We start from the raw sequence: 25518 nt of genomic DNA on the forward strand, positions 1-25518 counted from the left end.
AAAACATTCATTAATATATTATTGCACTTTCACACAAAAATACATGTTCTTAAGTCATTAATGTTCAACCTTAGATTTTTGACAAATCAAACAAACAACTACATACTTATTCACATCTTTCTTCATGTCTGTATGACTTCTTAAATTACTGATACAATTTAATTATAAAAGAATGTAAGTTGAATATATTATATCAATATCATCTAACCCTCAAAGACTAAAATAACATTTCACTAAATTAAGATTTAAAAAATAAAATTTTTAATATGAGAACCAAAAGAATTAGTGTCCCAACTAAAAATCTATTATAAAAGAAAAATATTAAACTATTTGTAAAATTCAAAAGAAAATTAAATATGACTTTACTATGAATAATAACATTACTTATAAAACTCTATTTTATAGGTTTGAAATTGAAACTCATACACGTGTAAAGTAGTCCATTTTTTTCTCCGTAACTAAAAGAATGAAAAAAATAAAGGTTATACTTTATGATAGAAGATGATCACTCATATGGTTGATGTGAGAAAAACAAATTGCAGCGGGAGAACAATATTTTTGGGATTACTGGTGCATTAGTACCACAGATCTCGGAATTAATCCATTCAAAACTTTACTTTTTACATTAAGATTTCACAAAAATATTAAAAATTATTTTAATCTATTTATCTTTTGATATTTTTTTCTTTCACCTGTGTGATTAGAAATGTTAAATGAGTCCATCCAAATAATTAATTCACTTGAAAATATTTTGTTATTCTAATTTATTTTATATATTTAGTATAGTATAATTACAATTAAAATGTCATTGTTTATAGTTGTACAATCAAAGTGTTTATCTATTTTATCAAATACTATTAGAAAATAATAATTAAAAATTAAATAGATAACTTAACAAACAAATTAATTAAATATTTAAAATATTTAAATATTATTAAATAATTTTTTAATATTTAAAAAGATGAAATTGTCAATCTATATAATTAAGAATAGTAAAAATTTATAATAAAAAATTTATAAAAAATAATAAAAAGCTAATAAAGAGTTGGTGATAGTGAATTAGTATAAATCCCACTCGAACGAACTCATTAAAGACAAAGGTGTGAATCAAGTTTGATTTAACTTGTACTTAAAATAAATATTTTTTTTTCAATCTAATTCAACTCATGCATGTGTGAGCTGAGTTATGCATTGAAATCCATTTTCACATTACTATTTGTCACTTATTAGTAAGCAATCACCCACCACTAATTCGGCAAGATAATAAACTGACAATTTATATTTTCTAAGAACAAGATTCTATTTTTATTTTAAATTTTATGCGCTATTTTTTATTTATTAATAGGATAACATTATAAAATTTATAATAAATAATATGTTGGTAGGCTTTTGGTACGATAACCATGCCTTTGGTGCGAATATTTTCATAGGTTTGAAATTTTAAAATAAAATAAAAATTGTAGAGCAGTGAAGTTATCTATGTTAAATACTTGTATTTCATTGGAGTAAAAGTATGAAGCCTAAGGAGATACCTCAACATACCAAACAAAGATAATGACAAAGAAACATTAGTTTGCATATAAGAAATTACATTTCATCAATTAATAAAAATATATTACAATTTTGCGACAGAAGTGTCATACGGAAGACACACCATCTAGTTTTTCTATAAGTTGCTCAAACCAAAACTTCAAATGTTCAAAAACAACATAGGAAACAGTAGATACAGAAGCATGAGTCTTCTCTGTGGAAAGCTTCTTTCTCAATGGCTTATAGTCATTCTCATGTTTCAATATGTTTCTGCACTGATCCTACCCAACAATGAAACTGTGCCAGCAGTCATTGTCTTTGGGGACTCCATAGTAGATACCGGAAACAACAACTATATCTCCACTCTTGTCAAATGCAATTTCCCACCATATGGTAGAGATTTTGCTGAAGGAAATCATCCATCTGGGAGGTTCAGCAATGGCTTAGTCCCATCAGATATTATTGGTACAAATTTTTATGCTCTAAAAACATTATCTTGTACAGTTACAGAGAATGAACTCTTCAATTTCTTAACAACTTTCTTTCATTTTCAGCTGCAAAATTTGGAGTCAAGAAGTTCTTACCTCCTTATCTCGATCCAACTTTGCAGCTTCAAGATCTCCTCACTGGTGTAAGCTTTGCCTCAGGTGGGGCCGGATATGATCCTCTAACAGCCGAATTAGTGGTACATAACCATATATGCAACTTGTTCATGTTATGTTAAAGCTAATTTACTTTGGCACATCTTAAAGCTAACTTGTCTATTTTCTCCATCACAAGTCTGTGATGTCATTGTCAGATCAATTAATCATGTTCAAGGAGTATATAGACAAGATTAAAGCTGCAGTTGGAGGAAACAGAACCACACAAATAGTGTCTAAGAGCATATACATAGTGTGCATAGGAAGTGATGACATTGCCAATACTTACACTCAATCACCATTTAGGCGTGCTGAGTATGATATTCCTTCATACACTGATCTAATGGCCTCTGAAGCTTCAAAGTTCTTTGAGGTATGTTTTGGAAAAATAGATATGTAAAAGATAAACAGAAACTGTCATATAACCATGCATTTACTACGTTATAGACTCATTATATAATGGTTCATTTTTTAAGCATAAGCCATGTTACTGCCATATATAACAATCAAATCTATTCAAAACAGTATGCTAATAGTATACACAAATGCTCTACTGTACATCTTTTAAACTTTTTTGTTTTATTTATCTTTCTTATGCAGACACTTTATGGAATGGGAGCTAGAAGGATCGGAGTGTTTGGTATACCAGCTATAGGGTGTGTGCCTTCACAAAGAACAATGGCTGGAGGCTTAGATAGAGCATGTGTAGAATCTTCTAATGAAGCGGCAATGCTCTTCAATTCGAAGCTTTCTTCTCAAATGGATGCACTTGGAAAGAAGTTACCAGACGCTAGACTTGTTTACCTTGATTCTTACAATGGATTGCTAAAAATGATTAGAGATCCTGCTAAATATGGTAATCAACCATCAATCACATCTGTTATTTATCATTACATTGTTACAGTCCATTAATAATTTCAGTTTAACTCAACAAGTAACATTATATTTGTGAAACAACAGCGTGTATGAAATCATGTGACTGTTTTTGTTTTTTATGGTTGTGGTGAAGGTTTCCAAGTGACAGAGAAAGGATGCTGCGGCACAGGGAATATAGAAGTGAGCATTTTGTGCAACCGCTACATCGTAAACACATGCTCTAACTCTTCTGACTACATATTTTGGGACAGCTATCATCCAACAGAGCAGGCTTACTATGTTCTTAGTACTATAACACTTGATGAAAAAGTTAAGCAGTTCTTTTAAGGATCTACTTGGTGTAGCTTTTTTATCTATGAATTTAATTTGTCTGGTTTTATGCCTAATATGTTGTAAGAGATTGTAAGGAATGTTATGCATAAGTGTGATCATGAACGTGATTTCAAAATATTGGTAGGATTGATATGTATGGTTGCCTTGTTATGAAAGTATATTGAACTATTACTTTTATCTGTTTCTTCTACCTATTATTATTCCTGTTTGATTGGTTACTGGTTTAACATTTTTATGCATGCTGAATTGGGAAGCTGTTGACAAAAAAAATCTTTTTACTAATGAAGATAAGGTAAGGATTAACAGCATAAACAATGAAGATGCACAGTTTGGCTCTCTTACTGACAAAAACAGAGCCTTAGATTGAGCATAATTCCTGGTCTGCTTAGATGATGCTGAATCTATATTTGATTTTGTAGCTAATAGGTGTGTGTTTGGTAAACATGGTGTTAGGAGTTAGAAATGCCGCAGAAAAGGAAGTGGAAGATATCATTGTTGAAACATCAAATTGATTAAGATTCTCATGCTACTAATCGTGTACTCAAAAAAGCTGCTAGTTGATGTGTCTAGGACACTTTTTGTTGTGCGGGTTTAATATACACATATCCATATATCTCCAGGTTAGTAATATTGTCCACTTTGGACTAAGCTCTCACTAATTTGCTTTTGCTATCACTCCTAAAGACCTTATGTGTATATAAACCCATGTGTATTTCATATTTTATCCGATTTGAAACTTTGTTTGTAACCAACACTTTTATCCCCTGGGTTGTTATACCATAGTCTGATTCATTGGACTAAAGTGATTTTTCGAACTTGCATATTTATTTGCTAACGAAGAAATAACACTATTCATATAATATCGTCATAAATTAAGGTAAGTTAAGGTAAACAAATAATAACTAAATGCAAACTACTTTGCATCAAAATTTAATTTTTTATACACTTAGCGTAACTTAGGTCAGGTTAAACATTATTATAACTTTGACATCTCAGTCATATTCACATCTCAAAATTTATTAATTATTTGTCATTACATAAATATTTATTAAAAATAAAATAATACAAAGTATGAGAGAGTACACCAAACCCATGATAATTTATACTTCACAAAAGACAAGCAAATTATATCTATTATAAAAAAAAATACATGAAAAAATATTAAATCACTTATTTTGTTGTTTATAAACCAAAACTAAGTTTTCTAACTTATCGACACAATAATTTTCTTCACAAAAAAATATAAGAAACTTGGAACTGCATATGTGTACAAAAATGTAAGTATGGACTACATTTCTCTCTAAGATTCTAGAAAACTACTTGTTAATCCAAAAAATTATGATAGACCAAAGAAGAATCAATTTTCAACCAAAGCCTTTGAAAGTATTCCTTTCAAGCATGTTCCAAATCATAAATAACTCATAAAACTCAACATAAATAAAAATATGTACCCCTAAAATAGTTGAAAAACTACCCACATATTTACTCCAACTTCCTCTACAAATATCATCTCATAAAGCCAAACTAGGACCATTCCTAGCTACATCATCAATATCAACACCAATTAGCAAATGAATTACGTCCATAAATGAAATCTTCTTACTCTCCCTAATTTGAATATTAAAAAATTTCAGCATAAAGAAAAAAGACAATATTATTTTATATTCTTCTTAGATTTATTTTTAATCATATGCACTAACTCCTTAATTTAAAAAGTAGTAAAAGAAAATACAATTGTATTCTGAAATCTACTATGATTTCTCATCCTCCAAATAATCCAAATAGATGCAATAATCACCACTTTAACTAAAGGACTACAAGGAAACTTTGTAAACTGAATAAACAAATCAAAAAAAGAACTCTAACTCCTGAGAAATGTTCTTTAACCATTCGCACAAGCGTATAACAATAGAATAATAAAAGAGAAAATGAGATAAAAACTCAACATTATTACCACACAAAGAACACATAGAGCATAAACTCACTCTTTTTTTTTTCTTGAACCTCCAAATCAATAGGTAAATAACCATACAACAATTTCCAAATAACTAACTAAAGTTTTAGTGGGTGACATCTCATCCAACCAAATTAGTTCACCCAATCCACACGTTTAATACCATACGAGTAAAACTTTTTGTAACTCTTTTTTAAAAAACACATCAACATCGTTCAAGATCCAATTAGACACATCATCATCTTCATTAATCATTAAAGAAGAAAAATCGAATAAACTGATAAGAAAAGAAAAGTTTCCATAAGTATTTGCCCAAACCGAACTAACAACAAACTATAACCTTACTTTATCACAATAAGAAATTTTGTGATAACTTAGGATTAACTTTATCTTATCTATTTTGTTGGCTATTATCCTAATAATACTCAAATTGCTATAGTTTAGTAATATTAATTAAATTGTGTCAACGATAACTTATCAACATCCATAAATAAGTCAGCCACAACCTAAACAAAGGGCCAATTTCATATGAGTTCATTCATTATGCATTTCGAACTTCCTAGATTGAGGGGCTTGCTTACATACCCAGCTTGACTTAATTACTTCTTTAATCTCGATAATTTGACTCATAATAAGGTTTTTCTTTTTTTCGTTATTACCAGTCATTGTGATTATTATTTATTTGAAGTTTATTGGTCATTATTTCTTATGGTGCGAACTTTCGAGCTTGGGAGCTAGCATACATACCCAGCTCATCACAGAACTTAATTACATCATTAATCTTGGTAATTTGACTCACAATGAGTTTTTTTTTTCTTTTATTACCAATCATTGTGACTATTATTTGTTAAGTTTATTGGTCATTATTTTCTATGGATGTGATACAGCAGTCATATAGATTCATAAATCCTATAAAAGAGGTATTCTATGAAGTATCTGCTCACTCATAAAAAACTAACTGATACTCTCTTATAAACATTCACAGATTCCAAACATTTTTGCTAAGTTGACTATCGAAAAGTCTTTAACATAAATATCTCCCTCTCCAAATCATCAAGGCCTACATAACACTCTCTTGAATCTTGTCACGTATCTTGAAGATAAAGTCAGATCCTAACAACTCTCAATCTCCCAATATTTATATGAGAAATGATGTAAGGTTTATAAAAAAAGAATTCAAGATAACTTAGAAAAAATTCTAATAAAAGAATCCTAAAGAAATGAAAAATTTATGAAAAATATAATAAAATAACTTCAATTAATATCCATTCTCAAATGTCATCTCACTTATTAATCATATCCAGTAATAATTTTATAAAGTTAATAACTAATCTATTAGAAATATTTGATTTTTAATTTTAGTGAAATACATTTTCTGTCTAGGGAGGGTTTCAACTTTAATCACTTTTATTTCATGCCAAACCTGAAGCGGGGAAGGGTGTCAGCTTAAAGAGAGCATCTAAGATTAATTTCAAGATAGAGATCAAAGTCTAACCAGTGCTTTGTACCAGTATTATGGTATATAAAAATTATTTATACATTTGAATATCTAGCTATCTGTGTATGTATGTCTTTTTGTTGTGCTTTTTCATCTATTTGTTTTATTTTCCTGTGCAAAAGCTGGAGTCCAACCACCATGTATGCATGCGTATGCATAATTGCTGTTGGTTTCTTATCAAAGGGAAAAGTAACTGGTCATGCCTATTACCAGGCACTTTTAAGGAAGCACACTACATGTATGAACAAAGTTTCGTGAGAAACTTGAAGACTAAATCTCGTAATGCTTGAGTAACTCAGTTGCCTTGCTTAAATACCTAACACCAACAGGTAAATGCTATGGACTTCCAATCAACAAAATATGCCAAACATGAAAATCAATACTATAAATTTATTATATGGATCAAAATCTTAGAAGCAGAAGTGTGAGATTCTAGTCACATGATGATGAACCTTTCCACCCTTAAATCTCTTAATGTACGTCTTTTTGTTGTGATGTTTTACATGTTTGATGTAACAGCCAAATCACAAACAAATTACAGCAAGTTTGCAATTCCTGCTGTCATAGCTTTTGGTGATTCAATCTTGGATACTGGGAACAACGATTATATTGAAACCATAATGAAAGCAGATTTCAGACCATATGGGAGGGATTTCTTCGGAGGAAAACCCACAGGAAGGTTTAGCAATGGCAGGATCCCTTCAGACTTTTTAGGTACTTCTAACTAATGCTTTATAAAAGTGGTTTTATCTAATAAAAGAAAAATGTTATTTGTTCAACAAATCATACCAGCTAAATGTCAACTGAGAAAGAAATACTGCATGAATAACAAAAGTCCAATTTGATTTGGTCACCATATAACACTGTCATGTATGCTTAGAAATTGGCTTATAATTTCAGCTGAAAAGTTTGGAATAAAGGACACTCTGCCACCCTATCTTGATCCAACTCTGGAGATTGAAGACCTCTTAACTGGGGTATCTTTTGCCTCTGCTGGCTCTGGATATGATCCTCTAACACCAGAACTAGCAGTAATCATCACTCTGCTCAGCCACCATAATCTATTTTCTAATCTCAACATTTCAGTTTTGTTTTTCCTACAACAGCGTAACAGTTTTTTTCATTTGTGTTATATATCAGGCAGTGTTATCAGTAGAGGATCAACTGAATATGTTCAAAGATTACATAGGAAAACTGAAGGCCGATGCAGGGAAAGAAAGGACAGCTTTCATTCTAGCAGAAAGCGTATTTTTTATCAGTATGGGAAGCAATGACGTTTCAGTAACATATTTCATGTCACCATATCGGAGAAATGAGTATAATGTTGAAGACTACACAAGTATGCTAGTCAATATATGTTCAAATTTTCTTCAGGTGTGCTTTTGATGTGAATAATATTTAAATTCAAGGCTAGGAACATGTATATTGACAATAATAACAACATAGCATGATGGTATTAGAAAATTTCACAATTTGATGAAAATGTCATGAAATTTAATGGAAGGAACTGTATAAATATGGAGCAAGAAAGATTGGAGTACTGAGCCTATCTCCAATAGGATGTGTGCCACTGCAAAGAACATTAGGGGGAGGTGGAGAAAGGAATTGCGTAGAATCATTAAACCAAGCAGCCATGGTCTTCAACTCCAAGCTTTCTTCTTCAATAGAGGCTCTCAACAAAAGTCTTCCAAAAGCTAGGCTTGTTTACCTTGACAACTATAGTGAACTCAATGAAATTATCCAACACTACAACAAATTTGGTAAATTTCTTCATCTATGTTTAGCCTTGTACTCTTTATATGCCATGCCACCTTAGCCAAATTTCATGGTATGCACAGCTTATATGGGTCCCATTTTCTGTACGAATAAACAGTCTGGCCTAAGCATTACATGGTATTCAGTCACAAACTAGTGACAGTATTCAGTCAAAAACTAGTGTATACTGAGTTTTTTTATTATTGTAATAATTAATTTAAAAAACATACAGTCAATGATTTTTTATTATGTGATAGAGAAACATATTTTCTAAGTGTATGAAAATCTGTAAATATATTATGTGAGAATGTTACAGTTGATTTCTGATGAGAATGTTTGTTTGGAGGAAGCAAATTGGCACATGAATTGATTGACTCTTATGGAACAGGATTTGAAGTGGGGGATACTGCATGCTGTGGCGTTGGAAATATTGAAGCAGGCATTTTGTGTAATTCTTTCTCCTTAAAAGTATGTGAAAATGCTACAAAATATGTATTCTGGGACAGTATTCACCCCACAGAGCGAACTTACAGTATGCTTGTCACAAGTACCATAGCAAAGAATGTTCACAAGTTTGTTTGAAAATACTTTTCCTTTCGAGACTGATGCAGTTAATGGATTATATATGTTGTAAAATGAGGCTCAACCATGAAAACATACTCTAGAGTTAACTTATATATGTTTTATACTTTATTCCGAACAAAGCTACAAAACCGTAGCTCAACTATCATGAAGGCTATGGTGTGTCTTATGATTTTAGAAAAAGACAAAAGCATAATGCAATACAACGAATAGTGAAGAAAAAATAGGTATTCATTGAAGGAAAATGGTAAGAATAGACCTTTCCATCTTTCTACATCTATTTGACACTTAATTAAATATTAATATTTTAATTCTTCTACATGATTCATCTCTAAAAATGTCGTGTTTGTTTATCATGACTTTGGATTGAAAATGATTGTGTACACCAATCTTGTACCATCACATTTTGGGTGAGTTGACTATGGAAAAAGGAAAGTCCATGTACCAGAAAATTAGAGAACATAATTAAGTTCTAAAGAGTTTCTTCTTTTTTTTTATATATATTAAAGAGGGGTCAGTTTGTCTGCCTTGCCTTCATTTTTTAGGTAAAAATTCATCTTCGTCTCATACTAAATATATATCATCATTTGAACGGATTCTTATCCAATAAAAAAAATGTGTTATCAAAATTATGATGATAGATAATATATTTTAATAATATAATGGAAATTTGTGAAATTAAATAACACCAATAAAAGTTAAGAGAATGAAAAATAATATGAAAAAAGAGTTTTTTAAATGAAACCAAATTAAGAGGAAGAGATATAAGAATAAGTTTTCTAAATTATGAGGACAGAAATAAGAAAAGATACTTACGGAAACAAAGAATTTCTATTAAAATAGATATTGATATATTTGTACTATTTAGGAAATTGATGTGAAATACAAAATATAAGAATTAGAAGCGGAAAAATCAGGTTTGTTTTGAAATATTAAAATAAAGAACTTATAACAATGGACAGAAAGAAGAAAAAGGAATTTAAATTAAATCGAATTATTTTTTTCTTCAACTTATTTAGTCTTTAGTTTGAATTATGGGTTTTAGATAGGATCAATTCTTAAGCTTATGAATCGGTGCATCTTAAAAAAATAACTATTATATTTTAAAAAAATATATTTTGTTTTTTTCTGAAATATATACCTCTGAATTTCAATTAACATGGAGGATTATGTGAAACAAAATTTCAGAACAATTAGTTATAAAAAATTTTGTTGTAAATAATGTTTTGGATATAATTTGAGAAGTAACCGAAACATTATTTCTAAAGTATGGAAAACTACCAACAAAATATAGAAAATTGTGGTTTAGAGTAATAGTAAAAAGTATGGTTAGTGGTAAATAAAGTATGTGGCTGGGACCTAAATCTTTCTAGTATGTTGATTTTGTCTTTTTCAGCAACGACCAACAGAGCACTACAAACACACCACGCATAGATTTTGTAGGATGGTTTTAGGTTTTACAGATAAAAGCATATTTAATAAACACGATAATTAATGAAAATAATTTCAGTTCCACCACCACAATTTCCTCTTTAATCTTCCTTCAACCCACTCTCTCCCTCAGGCACTGCCATTAAATTTAACTGGGATAAATACTCATTTTGATATTGATTGAAATAACAGCAAAATTTTATTTAATCTTAATAATTCATTGTCACGTTATTTTTTATGTATTAGTCTTTGCTCCTCGTGTATCGAATCCTTTAGTTAATATAAAATGATAAATGTATTGAATTCTTCAAAAAAATATAAAATTGTAAGTTTAAGTATGATTTTTCAATAAATTCGCGTCATATTAAATAATTATATCATTAATAAATTATCTAGACTACAAGAATATTTATATGTGTAAAAAGATAACTTAACAAAGAAATAAAATGTGATTTTGATAATTGGAGACATTTGGTTGAGGAAAAATGTCAGAAATGGAATGGAAGGAGATTATTAAGGATAGAATTCATCGGCTTCATACACTATTGTGTATACATAGAATTATTTCATCTCCATCAAATACTAAAGTCAACCCACTCAAACCATAATCTTTTAGGTGGAAGAGTCTAGGTTTATTGACTAAGAACCAGTTCCTTAAACACTTAAGCAATTAACCCACATTAAGATCTAGGGTTTAAAACAACTAATAATTCAAGTTTCATTCCTAGATACAATCTTTATTAGATTTCTTGTTTCAAGTAGGGTTCATTAGATTCTTCCAAAAACCTAACGAATCTACAAATCAAGTTATTCACGTCCTCGTTTCAAACAAACATAAGAGTAGAAACAAAAAATTAGCATACAATGGAAGAAGTATGTATATAATCAAAACATTTACAAAGTACATGAGAGTTCACTGACTACACATGTCCCTAACCATATGAGTTTGACTCTCCATTTTTATGAAGAACCTCAAATTTATAAAATGGAAAATGAAAGAAAAATGAGACATATACGATAGAAAGTCTTCCTAATATCAAAATATATACAAAAAGAAGGGATCAGAGTTATAATTTAAGAAATGTAGCTCAAAATAGGAGTATTTAAAAAAAAGATAAAAGTGAATATTTAAACAAATTCTATAAAAAAGTTTATTTTGTCACTAAAATGAAACTAAAATAATGGTAAAAATTAAAATTATCAATTAATTAATCTAAAAAACCATCCCATAAAATTTTACCTGAAATAATTATCAAAATTTTCATTGAAATCTTATTAACTTAGTTTTGGTATATGTAAAACGGTACCGGTGTAGTCACTTAGTTTTTTATGCAATTTAAATGTTGGTATACTCTTAGTGTATTTTAAATTTGATTAACTAAATTAAGATTGCATTAACCAGGCACCAAGTAAAACCAAGCAAGGAATTTAATACATTATATAAAATAAAAATGATGAAAAAGACATTTAATCATTTAGCTGAGTATAACAGAATCAATGCATTGGATATACTTATACGAATCTTAAAACTCAGGAGTTAAAGAACGACAGCTGAAGCACTGCTGTGGCACATCCCAATTAAAATAATTTAGTTTGAACGATTGAGTCTGAGTTATGTCGAACAATTTAACCAGTACTTTTACGCAACCATGAAAACCTCACGTCAGCAAAATCAGTCATTTCTGTATCATTTCATTCCCAGACGTTCCACCCACCCGATTAGGCATTTAACTACAGAAAAAGTAATTTAATAAATTTCCATGAAAAGCATGATAACATACGCGCACCATCCTGCCACTCTATCATAATATTGAAGCTAAAAGAAGCAACAAGCACTTTGACAAAACTACTTGTCAATAGATTCCAACAAATTCATTGCAATCAAGCAACGATGAAGGTAATGGGGCACTACCTTTGACACTACTAATATGAAAGATCCTTCAATTGTTTCAGCATACAAACCATATACAAGTAATGATTATAATAATATTATTACTTACCACAACCATCGCTAACCCCCCGCATCTATTTAGACATATATGAAATATCCACACCACCTAGACTGCCACAAGACAGACTACAAAATTGCATTTTAACTATTCTAAAATTCACTTGAGAGTAGAGACCGAAAGAGAATATACACAGCAGAGAACATGAGTATGAGGCGGTGAGCAAAAAGAAATCCAAGACACAGTTGGCATCAGCGAAGTTTATTCTGAGCAACTGCCTGGCAAAGTTCATCTTCATAGAAGAGAACTCTATTAGAAGCCAAAGATTTGTATAGGGGCCTTGGTATAACTGATGGCATCAAGCAACGCGAAGGAAAAGCTGACTCTGGGAAAAGAACAGCTGCAACCTGCCGCATCTCAGAAACTTTTAGGCGAGAAGGAGGTCGAGGCCCATGTCTCGGTGCTTTAGGCGTGTGTGGACTTGGAACTCTCACTCCCTTCCCATCACCCTTGCTGCAAAAAATCAATTAGAGTGAGATGAAAACTTGCTTATGAAACTGTATGATAAAGACATGCATATAAAACTGCAGAAAATTATTTTGTCAGAAACACCTACGACAAAAAAGGCCAATGCTCAGTAGGACGAGGAGTCATTGTGCTTAACATTTCTTGCCGAGAGCGATCTGGAGTAGTATAATTGAAGTAAAATTGCCTTGCAATCATAACCTAACAGCATTAGAAAAAGTTAGCAATTACAGAAGCCAATGTACTTCAGCTAAATCATAAACAAGCATTTAAAGGAATAAATACAGAGACACGACTTACAGCTTTCCTAATTCTCTGAGAAACATGGAACACAGCTCTCAGTTGGTCATGGTGCAGGAGACACAGTATTTTAACCTCGAATTTGTCAAAGATAAGGGGTCAACATAACAGAAAAAGAAAAATAGTATGCAGTCTACCAATTAATTCTTCCTTATACAAGCTTCAACATTCAAACAAGTCAGAACAAATCACCGAAACCCACAGATACAAATACATAAAATACTGACGAGACCTAAAATTCAACATCAAAGCAACAAAAATATGACTCAACAACCGAATACAATCATTAACAAACCAAAGTAGAGAGTCTGCAATCATGGCCCAATAACCTCGGTTTTCAACAACATTATTCCAATTAACTTGATAAAAAAGATAATGATCTCTCTTTTCTATCCCACGCACCATTTCTCTGATTGATCTTACAAGCAAACACATTAATTCGGTATGGCAGAAGAAACAAAAATTCCCAAATTAGAGAAAATTTAATAAATTAGCAACTCTAGATACAAATCCATAAAAACAGTGGCAAGACATGACTAATAAAGAAAACAACAAAAATAACCCAAAACAAAAGTACAAGAAACGCATGCAAAACATTAAAATCCCAAGGCAGAATCGGAAAGTTGAGACACAACTACAGGTTAAACAAATAGGAACACAAGCATATCCTAACACATCCTTCAAATTCAAGGAAACCCAACCATCAACAAGCAACACAACACCAATCAAGAAAACAGAGTAGTATCCATGATCATGACCCATCAACACTGGTGTTTAACCAACGGAGAACCTCAGCCTTTAAATAACATAATCACTATTCTAATTAAATCCTAAAAAAAACAAATAAAAACGTTTTTTTCTTCCCGGAAAACCAGCTCGCATCAATTTCCCTCAAATCAAACCCTCAAGTACACCAACAAACACAAGTCAAACAAACACTCCAGTTGTAGAAAACTGATTAAATTAACAACTCCAGAAAATTGAATCCAGTGAAAGATACCAGCAATTCCATGGGGAGAGACTCGAGCTTGGATTCAGAAAGCGAATCGTCGAGGCGAGGGGTTTTGGGGGTTCCGACGAAACCAGCACCGTGGCTAGCCAAATTCACAGGAGACAACATGACAGGACTCTTGTCGAAAACCCTGGCATTCTCTTCATGCCCCTTTGCTCTCTTCCTGGCATGCAACACCGCCACCCTCTTCTTGCCGAGATCGGTGCAGCAACACTTTCCCGCAGCAGAAGCCGAACCTGAAGGCTTGGAGCAGCGAAGCTGAGCGAGAGTCCCCGGCCTCAGGTACTTGTTCCCGGAGCTCCGTGACTGCCTCCTTCCCTTAACCCTCCGAGTCTTCTCCTTCGGCGACACCTTACCCATTCTCTCGTTCCCCACACTCAACCCAGCCTGAAAAAAAAATAAAATAAAATTGAAAACCAAAGATCAAGAAGAAGAAGAAGAAGAAGAGAGAAAGAGAAAGGTTGGTACATGGTGGTGAGGTGGAAGGTGAAAATAGAAGGCGGAACAGAGAGGGAAAGAAAGAAATGGGGCCGCTAGGGTTTTTATTCTACTTTGTTTGAATTTGGTCACTCATTAAGGTGCCCGCCAAATTTCAATGAACTGTTTTTGTTCCACAGAATCACACCCTGGGCCTCCTGCACTCGATCTACTTTTCCTCACGTGGCATCTTCTCCTTCGTCCTTTTTGGTATCCTAGGCCACCTGGGTCCCACCACAATCTTTCATCCACTCATTCCCGGGCCTCATGCCTGCCGTGGATTTCGATCAATTTCTCAGGTTGAAATTCGCACGTAAATTTCTTTTCTTTTTTTTTTCCTTCATCTCTATTCTCTTGTTAGGATTCTTCTAAATCTAAAAAAAATTCGGAGGTCTTTCAGATATTCTTATATAAAATAATAATAATAATTTTTTTATAATAGAAAGAAAGATTGGGTATATTTTTAAGGTAATTTTAAAGTATGTTCTGTTATTGAGAGTAAATATGATATTTGGGAGGACAAAAGGAAGAAATAAATAATAGATGGTAGAATGACTGGTTTACCCTGACTTTGTTGCTGTACCCTGAAAAGGTGGCAACCCTCGTGTCATAAGTGATGATAGGGATTTAATGCGCAAAAATACGGATTCACCCCTTTATTAATTCAGCACTCGCACGTGAGTTCCGCGCTTTGTAAAACTACCCAAGAGAACAGACAAAGACGGCATCTACAGTTGTTAGATAACAAATGTACTTTCAAATTTGTTACTTCATGATTTTCCAAATAAAATGTTATTATAATAAATAAAGCTCATTACTGGTTAGAAAATACTACTGTCAATCTCTCCTCAACAAACAAGACATTATCTGTTATTATATGGTTGATTATTTTGGCTTATTTTAAAAAGTAACAATATTAACTTTATTCTGTGAAAGTAAATGATGTACATCTACTCACAAATATTATTTTAAATTTATATATTAAGGAATTTTATATATATAGCAATGATGATGTAGAACTCACAAATAACATATCAAGTGCGATTTATTTGTTTCAAAAACTGAAAACAGACCTGCCAAATTGATAAATTGAGAAATAATAAAATGGATAAATACGAATTTTAATGGAAAAATGTCTTTAATAAATAACATCTTTATATACTTCTATTGTATTTTCTACCGGTGCCTCTCAAATTACATGTAGTTTAAGATTTATAAACATAGATTGGAATGAATATGTATCTTTGGTACAATTTTATTATTAAAATAGTTTCACATTTTCAATAAATACATAAAATAAAATATTTATATAAATGTAATTGTTTTTATAAAGTCTAAAATAGTATTACATTATTTAGGAATCAGACTTAAAATAGTTTAAATATTTTTTTACCGTGTTTTAAAGGAGAAAATTGAGATAGACAACATCTCAAATATATGGTGATTGATCCTAACTATGTTATTTGACATATTTGAGATCATAAACATTAACGTCTACCATAGAATCGATGATGAAATTATTGATTTCTTAAGCTCTTCATTATAAATAATTAGTTATTCTTCTTAAACTTCGACTGGAGATTTGTATTCTTATCAAATATAATAGTCTTACATCATTTATAAATCGTGATGTAAGATATTTTAAATAATCATTTTACCGTCCATTGCGTCTTTTAAGGATAAAATCATTTAAAACAATTTTATAAAACAAAAATAATCGTGATTTTTTGATATATTTGACGGGTTTGAGATTAAAAAAAGTGGTTGAAGATATGTGAAGACAAATTAAGAAAAATAAATAATTAATATTGCGTTAGGATAAAAGTGTATATAATTAAATAAAGAATAATGTTGTATTTTAATGTAATTTTATGATTTAAATATATTTTTAGTTTTAAATATCTTGACTTTCGGTCCTTAAATTATTTGCAGAATTTATATTTGGCCCCTGAAGCAAATAGTTAGTATATGTTGTCTTTGGTGGATCAGATAGAGGGGTCCTGATCTCTCAATATGATATAATTTAAAACATTTTTTATAAATTTAATATATTTATATATTTGTCTTTATAATGCTTACTTTGTAAATTGACTAAAAAATATTTGTAAGTTTCTCTTTTGGCTTCTGTTGACAGTAATTCATAGTTTTTATGAGATGAAGAGTTTTGAAAATATTGTTTTGGTAGTGGTGTAGGTGGATGTCTCTGACAAGTAGTTGGATGAGGAGAAAGTAACAGAGCATAGGATCCCAGGTTTTGGTTTGGCAATGAACTCAATTATTTCGTTGAATGTTGACTGTGTAGGTCCTCACTTTACAACTATCATTATTCATCATGATGTTTTATAAAGAAATTCACCATTTTTACTAATCATATACACGTTCGTAAATGTTGTTCAAAAATAACAAGGGAAGAGTGAGGCAGAAAAAGAAATCAACCATTCTTACACGTCACTCCACATTCATGTCTAATGTTTCTCTATTCTACTTGTATTAATTTTAAATCTTTTATTTTTCCCATGTTTTTTTCGGTCAAAAACATCTAAATTTATACTCATTAATAAGGGTGGACCAATTTATTTAACACCCATGAAACATGCAAATAACCAATAAAAACAATAATTATTGGTAAACAAATGGTTTATTGTTGGTAAATGATAAACAGGATAAAAGCCAAGTTTCTTATATTTATGTAGGTGTTACTAACGAGTGCCCTTAAAAGCACTGAATCAGGAATTAATGGAAAACTGTTGTTAAAAATATATAAAAATATAAACAAAGCACTATTCGGGTACAATGTTTTACAAAAATTTATTTAAACCAACAGTTTAAAAAAAATCACAGATAGATAAATTATGTCGAGGTCATACGATTTTATTGTAAAATCGTGTTAAAGTTACATAATTTTAGTTCAAAATATTTTTAAGTAAAATTGTAACAGTTTGATACTATTTATATCAAAATTAAATTAAAGTTATGGCATATGTTAATTAGCATTTTTAAAACAGTTTGATACTATTTATATCAAAATTAAATTAAAGTTATGTCATATGTTAATTAGCATTTTTAAAATGCATTGAATTAAAGTTATATATTAAAGTTATATCGTATTAATACAATTTCAACTTTAAAATATTTTGTATTAAAGTTATTTCATTATCACACGAGCTTTTTCACAATAAAATTGTACTAAATTAACACGATTTATCTTGTTTTGTAATTGTCAGAACCATTAAAAATACACTAAAAATTCCATTTGAGTGGAAGACAAATGTCGAGCAAGGGGAACTAGAAATCAGAAAGTAGAAGACATGTGTGAGCAGTCGAGTGGTCGTTCGATTTTGGAGGGTAGAAGTAAAACTTAGTTTTTCAAAATTCACGCCACTCTCTGCATGCAACCATCTTCTTCAATCTTCTGAAATTCCATTTTTCTCCTCCTTCTCTCTAAAAAGCTCCCTACAAAATCTCACTCTTTTCTTCTTCCGATCATCAAACAGACCACACCTGAGCATTTCCGGCGTCGAGGACGTTCGTTTGAACCGATCAGTTCCGGGTTCTAAGTTGGTAAGTTCTCTCTTCATTCAGCCGGTTGGTTTCCTGGTACATGCAAACCTAGTTTATGGGTTGCATGAGTCAATCATCTTGTTCTAAGAGTTTCTAGATTTCTGTTTGGTTTAGTTTCTTAAGGCGTGACTGTAGAACGCTAAGGTATCTGGTAGAGGTGAACCCGTATTCTGAAATGTGAACGTTCGGTCACGCTTAGAGGTAAGTGAAGCTTATATAATTTGATTAAGATTCTTGTTTTGAATGGATGTACGTTCGTTGATTTCTGAATGAATATGAAGTATGATTGTTGATATGTGTTGACTGTATGAAGTGTGAATATTTACTATGATATGGATGTATGAATGTATGAAGATAGATGTTGAGAAATGTATTGATAAGATTATGAATTATAGGTCTAGAGTTTTATGTGAAAATTTATGCTCGTCACTGAAGATCTTTGACCGTTGGGTTTTCCTGTGGACTCGGTTGGAACTAGATTCTTTCATTTGGAAAGAATTCCAGTTGAGGACCGAGCGTCTTCGTTCTGTAATATTTGTATATAAGCGTTCAACCAATGATATTCGTTCCTTGGTGTTTGATGGTAAACTTAAGTATATCTATATGTATTTGTATATTTCGTTCGTTCGTGAACACTATTTAAATGGTATCTTATTATTTTATCAAGTCTTTCTTCTATAAGTTTAGTAGTGCTCGGTCTTACACCAAGCGCTCGTATTAAGTAAGTGTTCGGTCTTACACCAGCCGCTCGTTCTCGTTTCCGTAATCTATCTTTATAATAAGAGCGTTCGTCCAAACTGCATAGAGTTCGCTCTCTACAGTGCTCAGTCTTCAACTGACATTCGATTTCCTTGAGGTTTAGCTCATTAAGAAGCTAAGTATTTATTGGCGATCAGTTTCTTCATATGATTCCGTCAAGTACTATTATTTGGTGTCTTACAGTACTTGTCTCAATTGGTTTCGGCCTAGAGTCCTAGTACTCGGCCTAGGCTTTACGGTGTTCGGTTTGAACTTTCAAGAGTCAGTTCATTAAATTGGCTCACTTGGTAAACAACATTCGATTATATTAGTCTCTGAAAAGTATTATTATATTCGGTCCTTTTCACAACTAGTGAGTAACTCTCTCAATTTGATTATGTTTGAGTTGGAGACATCTCGGTCTCACTCCAAGTGTTCGGTCTTGTTCTGGATTAAAAACTAATGTGCGGTATTTGGTATCCTAAGGGATCATTATTCAAATTGGTTCATTTGAGGTTTTAATAATGAAAGATGATAGAATACGATATGGATGAAATGACTTTGGTTATGGAAGAGTGTTTCAGGGAGGAATATCTCATGATTTGATATTGGAATGGTAAAGTATGAATGTGGGCACGCTAAGCTGGCGGTTCATCCTGATATTCCGTGATTACTCATTTCTCACGTAGAGAAGGGTAAATCATGTGTGGGAATGGCAGGAGGTCCTCGTCCTTATGGTTAATTTGGACGGAACGGACTAACCTCGGGTGAAAGCTGTTGAGGGTATCCCAGTTACTACATCACCCGGGTGCACAAACGTCGTAGCTACACAGAATTCATACAGTCCGGACAGTCAGAGTCTAGTATTAGGCTTTGCATGAAAGAGTTAATGAGCTATATTGTTTAAATTGATTGAGTGAGATATATGTTGATAATTGAATTAAATTACATAAGCTTACCCTATTTCTGTTTTGTCCGTTTTGTACGTTCGATGGTTGTCCTTCTGTTGCAATGATCATCCGTATGGATGTGAGCAGAAGGAGAAGCTTTGCTGGAAGAGGTGCTGGAAGAAGAAAGTTTGGTCGAGGTAGAAGTTAAGACCGAATAGTAGAGTCGTTCGGTCAGTAGTTAGTTTCTTTGTGTGATAACCGTTCGGTCATCTGTTGTTTTCTTCTTTTGTATGACCGTTCGGTACGTCTTCTGTAAACCGTTCGGTCTAGATTACATATTTGTACAATTTTAATTTCCTCGTTATCTTGTAAGGCCGTTCGACCATAAGCGTACGTTTCATCTTTTGTAAGACTGATCTGGAATATTATTAATATGTGATTATTCCCTTATATAGTTTTTATACTGTATTTTTGGGATGTTACAATAATATTTTTCAAAACTTTCCATTTCCATAATTTTAAATTTTAATGTTTTTACATTAAGAAAACATATATTTAGTAAACAAAATACACTTTTTAAGTTGTTTAGTTAGAAGTCCTTCTAGATTTAACCACACTACACACTAACAAAATAACTAACAAAATAAATATTTGTTTGAATATTTGGTATAAAAATCAAACAATAATACATTAGGGTGATAAAGTAATATATATGGAATGTGGTGATAATAATAATAAAATAATAATAATAATAATAATAATAATAATAATAATAGGGATATATAATAATGTTAATAAATAATAATAATAATAATAAAATAATAATAATAATAAGATGGTGAAAAAGTGACAATTATAATGAAAGTAATATAAATAAAGGACTAATTGTTATGTTAGCATAATGTTGATAGTAACAATGATATTAACAAAAAATTGTGACGTTAGCAGTGATAATATAATGATAGTTGTTATGATGAATATAACATTATCCATTACTTGAGAAAAAAAAAATGGTAATGGTGGTAATAATGTTGCAAGAGATAACAATTTTTTTTAATAAGCGAGTTTGTGCTTAATTTAATTTCACAAAAGAGGATTGCATTTACTATTATTTGACTTTTTTAGTTGTGTTGATATATAATTTTCAATACATTTTTTATATCGAAGAATGACCATCTTAAACATAAGAGTATATATATTTTTTATGATTCTCCTGATACTAATTCTCAATGAATGTTTTGCTCATTTTCAATGAAGCAATTTATAAAATATATATTAAAAAAATTTCAACTCAGTTTAAATCTTTTTTAATTTTTAATTTTTATGTTGATCTTTCTTTCCTTGAGGTTATCATAGAGATAAATATTAACATGTATTTCACGTTATATTTAATGATTCACCTGTTTATTTGTAATTGTCTAATTAATGTAGTTATTATTAGATTATTCAAATATTCGAATACTTAATTTAATTTAGTTTTTAAGTTTAAAAATGTGTGAATTAAATTTTATTAACTTTATTTAATTTTTTAAACATTTTTATAATAAAATTTGAATTATTTATCTTTGATATATTTTCATTTTAATATTAATTATGTAACACCCTTTATTGGAGTATTATGAGAAAATTTTTCATTTTATTTATTAAGAAAATTCTCGTTTTCCATTTATACATTAATTTCATGAATTTACAGAAAAACATCATTATAATTTTTCAGTAGCTAAAACTCCCATCATTAATCCCCTCTTTCGTCAATCATCGGCTCCAGAATCACATTCCTATCTGAGCTCTCGTACAATAACACGAGCTATACGATCATCGCACAAATACAAACACAAACAAGTAGGAGTGAGCTAACATGCAACAAATCATTTATAAAACATGCATAATTACATTGATACACTTAACAAACATCATATAATAATCATGTCAGACATTGTCATCCCATCATACAATAATCACACCATAGACACTCATTCCATCATACCACGATCTCCAATAGACACTCATCCCATCATACCACAATCCCCAATGGACACTCATCCGGATGATAAGTTTATGACTCTACTTCTCCTTCCAAATACACTTCCAAGATACTCCATATCATCCACAAGGTTAGTCCTTAACACTATGTCCAAAACCGGAACATAGACCATGTAAGACCCATAAAAATATATATATATATATATATATATATATATATATATATATATATATATATATATATATATATATATATATATATATATATATATATTTATAATAGTAAATTTTAGCATTTTATTAGTAATAATAATTTTAATGGATAGAAAAATGTAAATTTTTGGATATAAAATTATAGTAATTCTAGAGGGAGAGCTTCAAATTTTTGATAACTTATTTAGGATTTTTTTTAAGAAAAGTGAATAGTGAATAGTAAATAGTAAATAGTGAATAGTGAATAGTGAATGGTTAAAAAAAAATATATATATATATTAAAATAAATTGTGGAAGAGAACACTCCACGTAGAGTTAATCATTCAGAGATAAGAATGGTGAATAAAAAAATAATTTTTGAATAGTAAAAGTGAATAGTAAAAGTGAATAGTAAAAATGAATAGTAAAATTTTTGGCTATAAATAGCCAAGGGGGGGAGGCTGAAGATTTACACCAAAATTCTAGAGAAATTGTGAGAGAAGAGAGTTGGAGGAAATTTTAGTTGAAGAGGGGAAATTCTGGAAGTTTCCGGAGAACGGTTTGAGAAGAAGAAACTAAGTCTGGAATAGAGGTAAGGGGAGCTAACTTTGAGTATTTCCTTTTGTATTATCTTGAGTCTTGAATATGCTATATTTTGCTTTTGTCTGATCTTAAATCTTGAACATGGAGTATTTTGTTTCTGTATGATTTTGAATTTAAATGAGAGTATGCTTTTGTGTTGATATCCAAGTGTGATAGTTGTAAATTGTGATGTTGAATATGTTATGCCATTTGTATGTTATTTTTGTATTTTGGAAGGATTAGAAATTGTCTAACCGGCTCTGCCAGATTCAATTTCTTGTTTCCCCAAACATTTTATTGTTCTCCTTATTTATTCTTATTGTAATTTGGAAGGATTAGAAATTGTCTAACCGGCTCTGCCAGATTCAATTTCTTGATTCCCCAAATTTTTTTATTTCTTTCCTTACTTATTTTATTACATTTTTGGAAGGATTAGAAGTTGTCTAACCGGCTCTGCCAGATTCAACTTCTTGTTTCCCCAAACTATTTATTGCTTTACTTATTTATTTTATTGCAATTTTTGGAAGGATTAGAAGTTGTCTAACCGGCTCTGCCAGATTCAACTTCTTATTTCCCCAGACATGTATTGTTCTTGTTATTTAATTATATTGTATTGTTGGATGGATTAGAAGTTGTCTAACCGGCTCTGCCAGATTCAACTTCTTGTTTCCCCATAAAATTTTATATTAAGATTATTTTTATGATTGTCAAATATTGTATTCTTCTATGACCATTTATAGTAATATTTTATTATTGTTAATTGTTTATAATTATCTTGTATGAATTCTATTATGGATGTTTATTGTGATGAATTTATTGAATGAGTTTGTTGGCTGAAATTGATCTTTTTGGAAGGTTTGGAGAAAGAGTTCTGTAATAACTTGTATATGGGTATTAAATATACAGATACTGTTTGAGGTTGTTGTGAGAGGAAGTAAAATATTAAAATTAGGCATTTTAGATTTAGAGCATAAGAGAACAAGGTAGATAAATTAAATAAATAAATTGTAAATTATTAAGGGCCTCCCTTTGTTGGTAGGATAGAGGAACCTTAAAAACCTGAGTTGGCACATCCCTGATCATAGAGCAGCCCTGGCCTGGTCCAGTCAGTTGTGACTAGTCATATGTGCTGGCGTCGAAGGTGAGTTTGATGCGTTCAGACATCTAGGTACTCTCCGGTGACCAATTGGGGTAAAGAAAGATCTCTAATAGGATGAAAATAAAATAAAATAAGTCAATTGTAGATGCATAAAGTTATCATGGTAAAAACTTCATATATATTTTATTTGTCGTTACATTGAGCTCAAACTTTAATATGTAGTTGCTAAGATATGTTGAAATGTTTTGGCTGATCTATGAATCTTTGATTGGTGAAAATATGTTGAGTTATACTCGTTATGGTCAAAATGAGTTTATAATATGAAGTATGATATCTGGCAATATGTTTAATTTATTGACACCAAATTAGGTTATTGTCAAATTATGATTAGAGAATGAACATGATTGAGTTATGTGGAGAAGAGGTTATGAATTGTTGATTTGATTAAATGTTGGAGTAGATAAGAGGGTATGAAATGTTGATTTAATGAAATGTTGGAGTGGATATAAGAAATCATTGCTTATGAAATGAGGTTTCCTACGGGAAGTAGTATGTTCGGTTTATACCATGAGAGCTTGATATGAGCAAAGTAACACCTGAGGTTTATGAAAGCAGGCAGCAAGTGGTCTGACCATAAGGCTTTGACATAAATATGTGGTTCATAAGTTTTATAGAAGCAGGCAGAGAGGGGTCTGACCATAAGGCTTCAGAAAGTAAGACATAGTATATAAGTGAGGCTTAAGGAAGCAGGCAGAGAGCGGTCTGACCATAAGGCTTCATGAGTAAGCATGGTACACTTGTAAGATTTATGGAAATGAGAAAGATGATTTTGATAATGATGAATTAATGACATTGGAATAATGATATTTTATCAATTGCAGAAATACATTATTATAATATTTTTATTACAAGTTTAATGATTTTTTTTATATGGTTGGCTTACCCTTATTTGTTTGTACTATGATCATATAACTCATGTTATATGTGATTAGATAATGTTGCAGAAACGGTTGAACAAGCTTAGAGATGAGAGAGATGCGGGGAAAAACTTTCAGGGATTTTTGTAAAAAGAATAAATTTGTATTGGGAAGATTATGTTGTGTAAAACTTATAAGTTGAAATTTCAATGGTGAAGACTATATTGTTTAAAGTTTGTAAGTTTGGTATTGTACTTTGGAGTAATTGAAATAAAGTTTGATTGTTTATAAGAGATATCAAATTAATTTAGTCTCTACTATCAGTAATACCCTTTAAAATATTTGGGTGTTACATTATGGTATCAGAGCAATGGTTTTCGAAAGTATTTTGGGACTATGGGAAGTGAAATTATTATTCTTAGTAAAACTATTAATTGTTATGATGAAAATGACTATTGGAGGAAATTGATATCATATGCTAAATTGTATTGTTATCTTTTTGAAGAAATCATTTAAACTCGACAAAGATGCAGCAACAACAAGTTGATCAAGTACCTCAAAATCATTCTAGCTTGAATGACTTCTTAAGGCATGATCCAACTAAATTTAATGGGGAGGCTACTCCTGATGAGGCTGACTCTTGGCTAAGGCAGAACGAGAAGATTTTTCGGGTAATAACTTGCTCAGAAGAAC

At 30.9% G+C, this 25518-nt stretch overlaps 3 protein-coding genes across 4 annotated transcripts; 2 read left to right on the forward strand and 1 right to left on the reverse strand.

Moving 5' to 3' along the window:
* Nucleotides 1-1717: 1717 nt before the first annotated feature.
* Nucleotides 1718-3557, forward strand: LOC108340124 (GDSL esterase/lipase EXL3). The gene is made up of 5 exons (XM_017577355.2): nucleotides 1718-1995; nucleotides 2085-2215; nucleotides 2311-2544; nucleotides 2772-3027; nucleotides 3181-3557. Exons 1-5 carry the CDS (start codon nucleotides 1734-1736, stop codon nucleotides 3372-3374), a joined length of 1077 nt encoding a protein of 358 aa, XP_017432844.1. The 5' UTR covers nucleotides 1718-1733; the 3' UTR covers nucleotides 3375-3557.
* A 3170-nt stretch (nucleotides 3558-6727) lies between these two features.
* Nucleotides 6728-9311, forward strand: LOC108340407 (GDSL esterase/lipase EXL3). 2 transcript variants are annotated; one of them, XM_017577787.2, is made up of 7 exons: nucleotides 6728-6852; nucleotides 6955-7161; nucleotides 7352-7546; nucleotides 7733-7863; nucleotides 7973-8206; nucleotides 8337-8592; nucleotides 8976-9311. In XM_017577787.2, the coding sequence occupies exons 3-7, from the start codon at nucleotides 7453-7455 to the stop codon at nucleotides 9167-9169; spliced, it is 909 nt and encodes a 302-aa protein (XP_017433276.1). In that variant the 5' UTR covers nucleotides 6728-6852; nucleotides 6955-7161; nucleotides 7352-7452; the 3' UTR covers nucleotides 9170-9311. The 2 variants fall into 2 exon arrangements, with proteins under 2 accessions (XP_017433276.1, XP_052724828.1); XM_052868868.1 differs by having other exon boundaries at nucleotides 6955-7546.
* A 3139-nt stretch (nucleotides 9312-12450) lies between these two features.
* Nucleotides 12451-15013, reverse strand: LOC108332917 (F-box protein At4g35930). Its single transcript, XM_017568220.2, has 5 exons — nucleotides 14855-15013; nucleotides 14375-14773; nucleotides 13375-13449; nucleotides 13166-13275; nucleotides 12451-13062 (listed from the first exon to the last, which is right to left on the reverse strand). Exons 2-5 carry the CDS (start codon nucleotides 14744-14746, stop codon nucleotides 12801-12803), a joined length of 819 nt encoding a protein of 272 aa, XP_017423709.1. The 5' UTR covers nucleotides 14747-14773; nucleotides 14855-15013; the 3' UTR covers nucleotides 12451-12800.
* Between the last annotated feature and the right edge of the window lie 10505 nt (nucleotides 15014-25518).

This window comes from Vigna angularis, chromosome 1, assembly GCF_016808095.1.
Source record: "Vigna angularis cultivar LongXiaoDou No.4 chromosome 1, ASM1680809v1, whole genome shotgun sequence".
Taxonomy (NCBI): domain Eukaryota; kingdom Viridiplantae; phylum Streptophyta; class Magnoliopsida; order Fabales; family Fabaceae; genus Vigna; species Vigna angularis.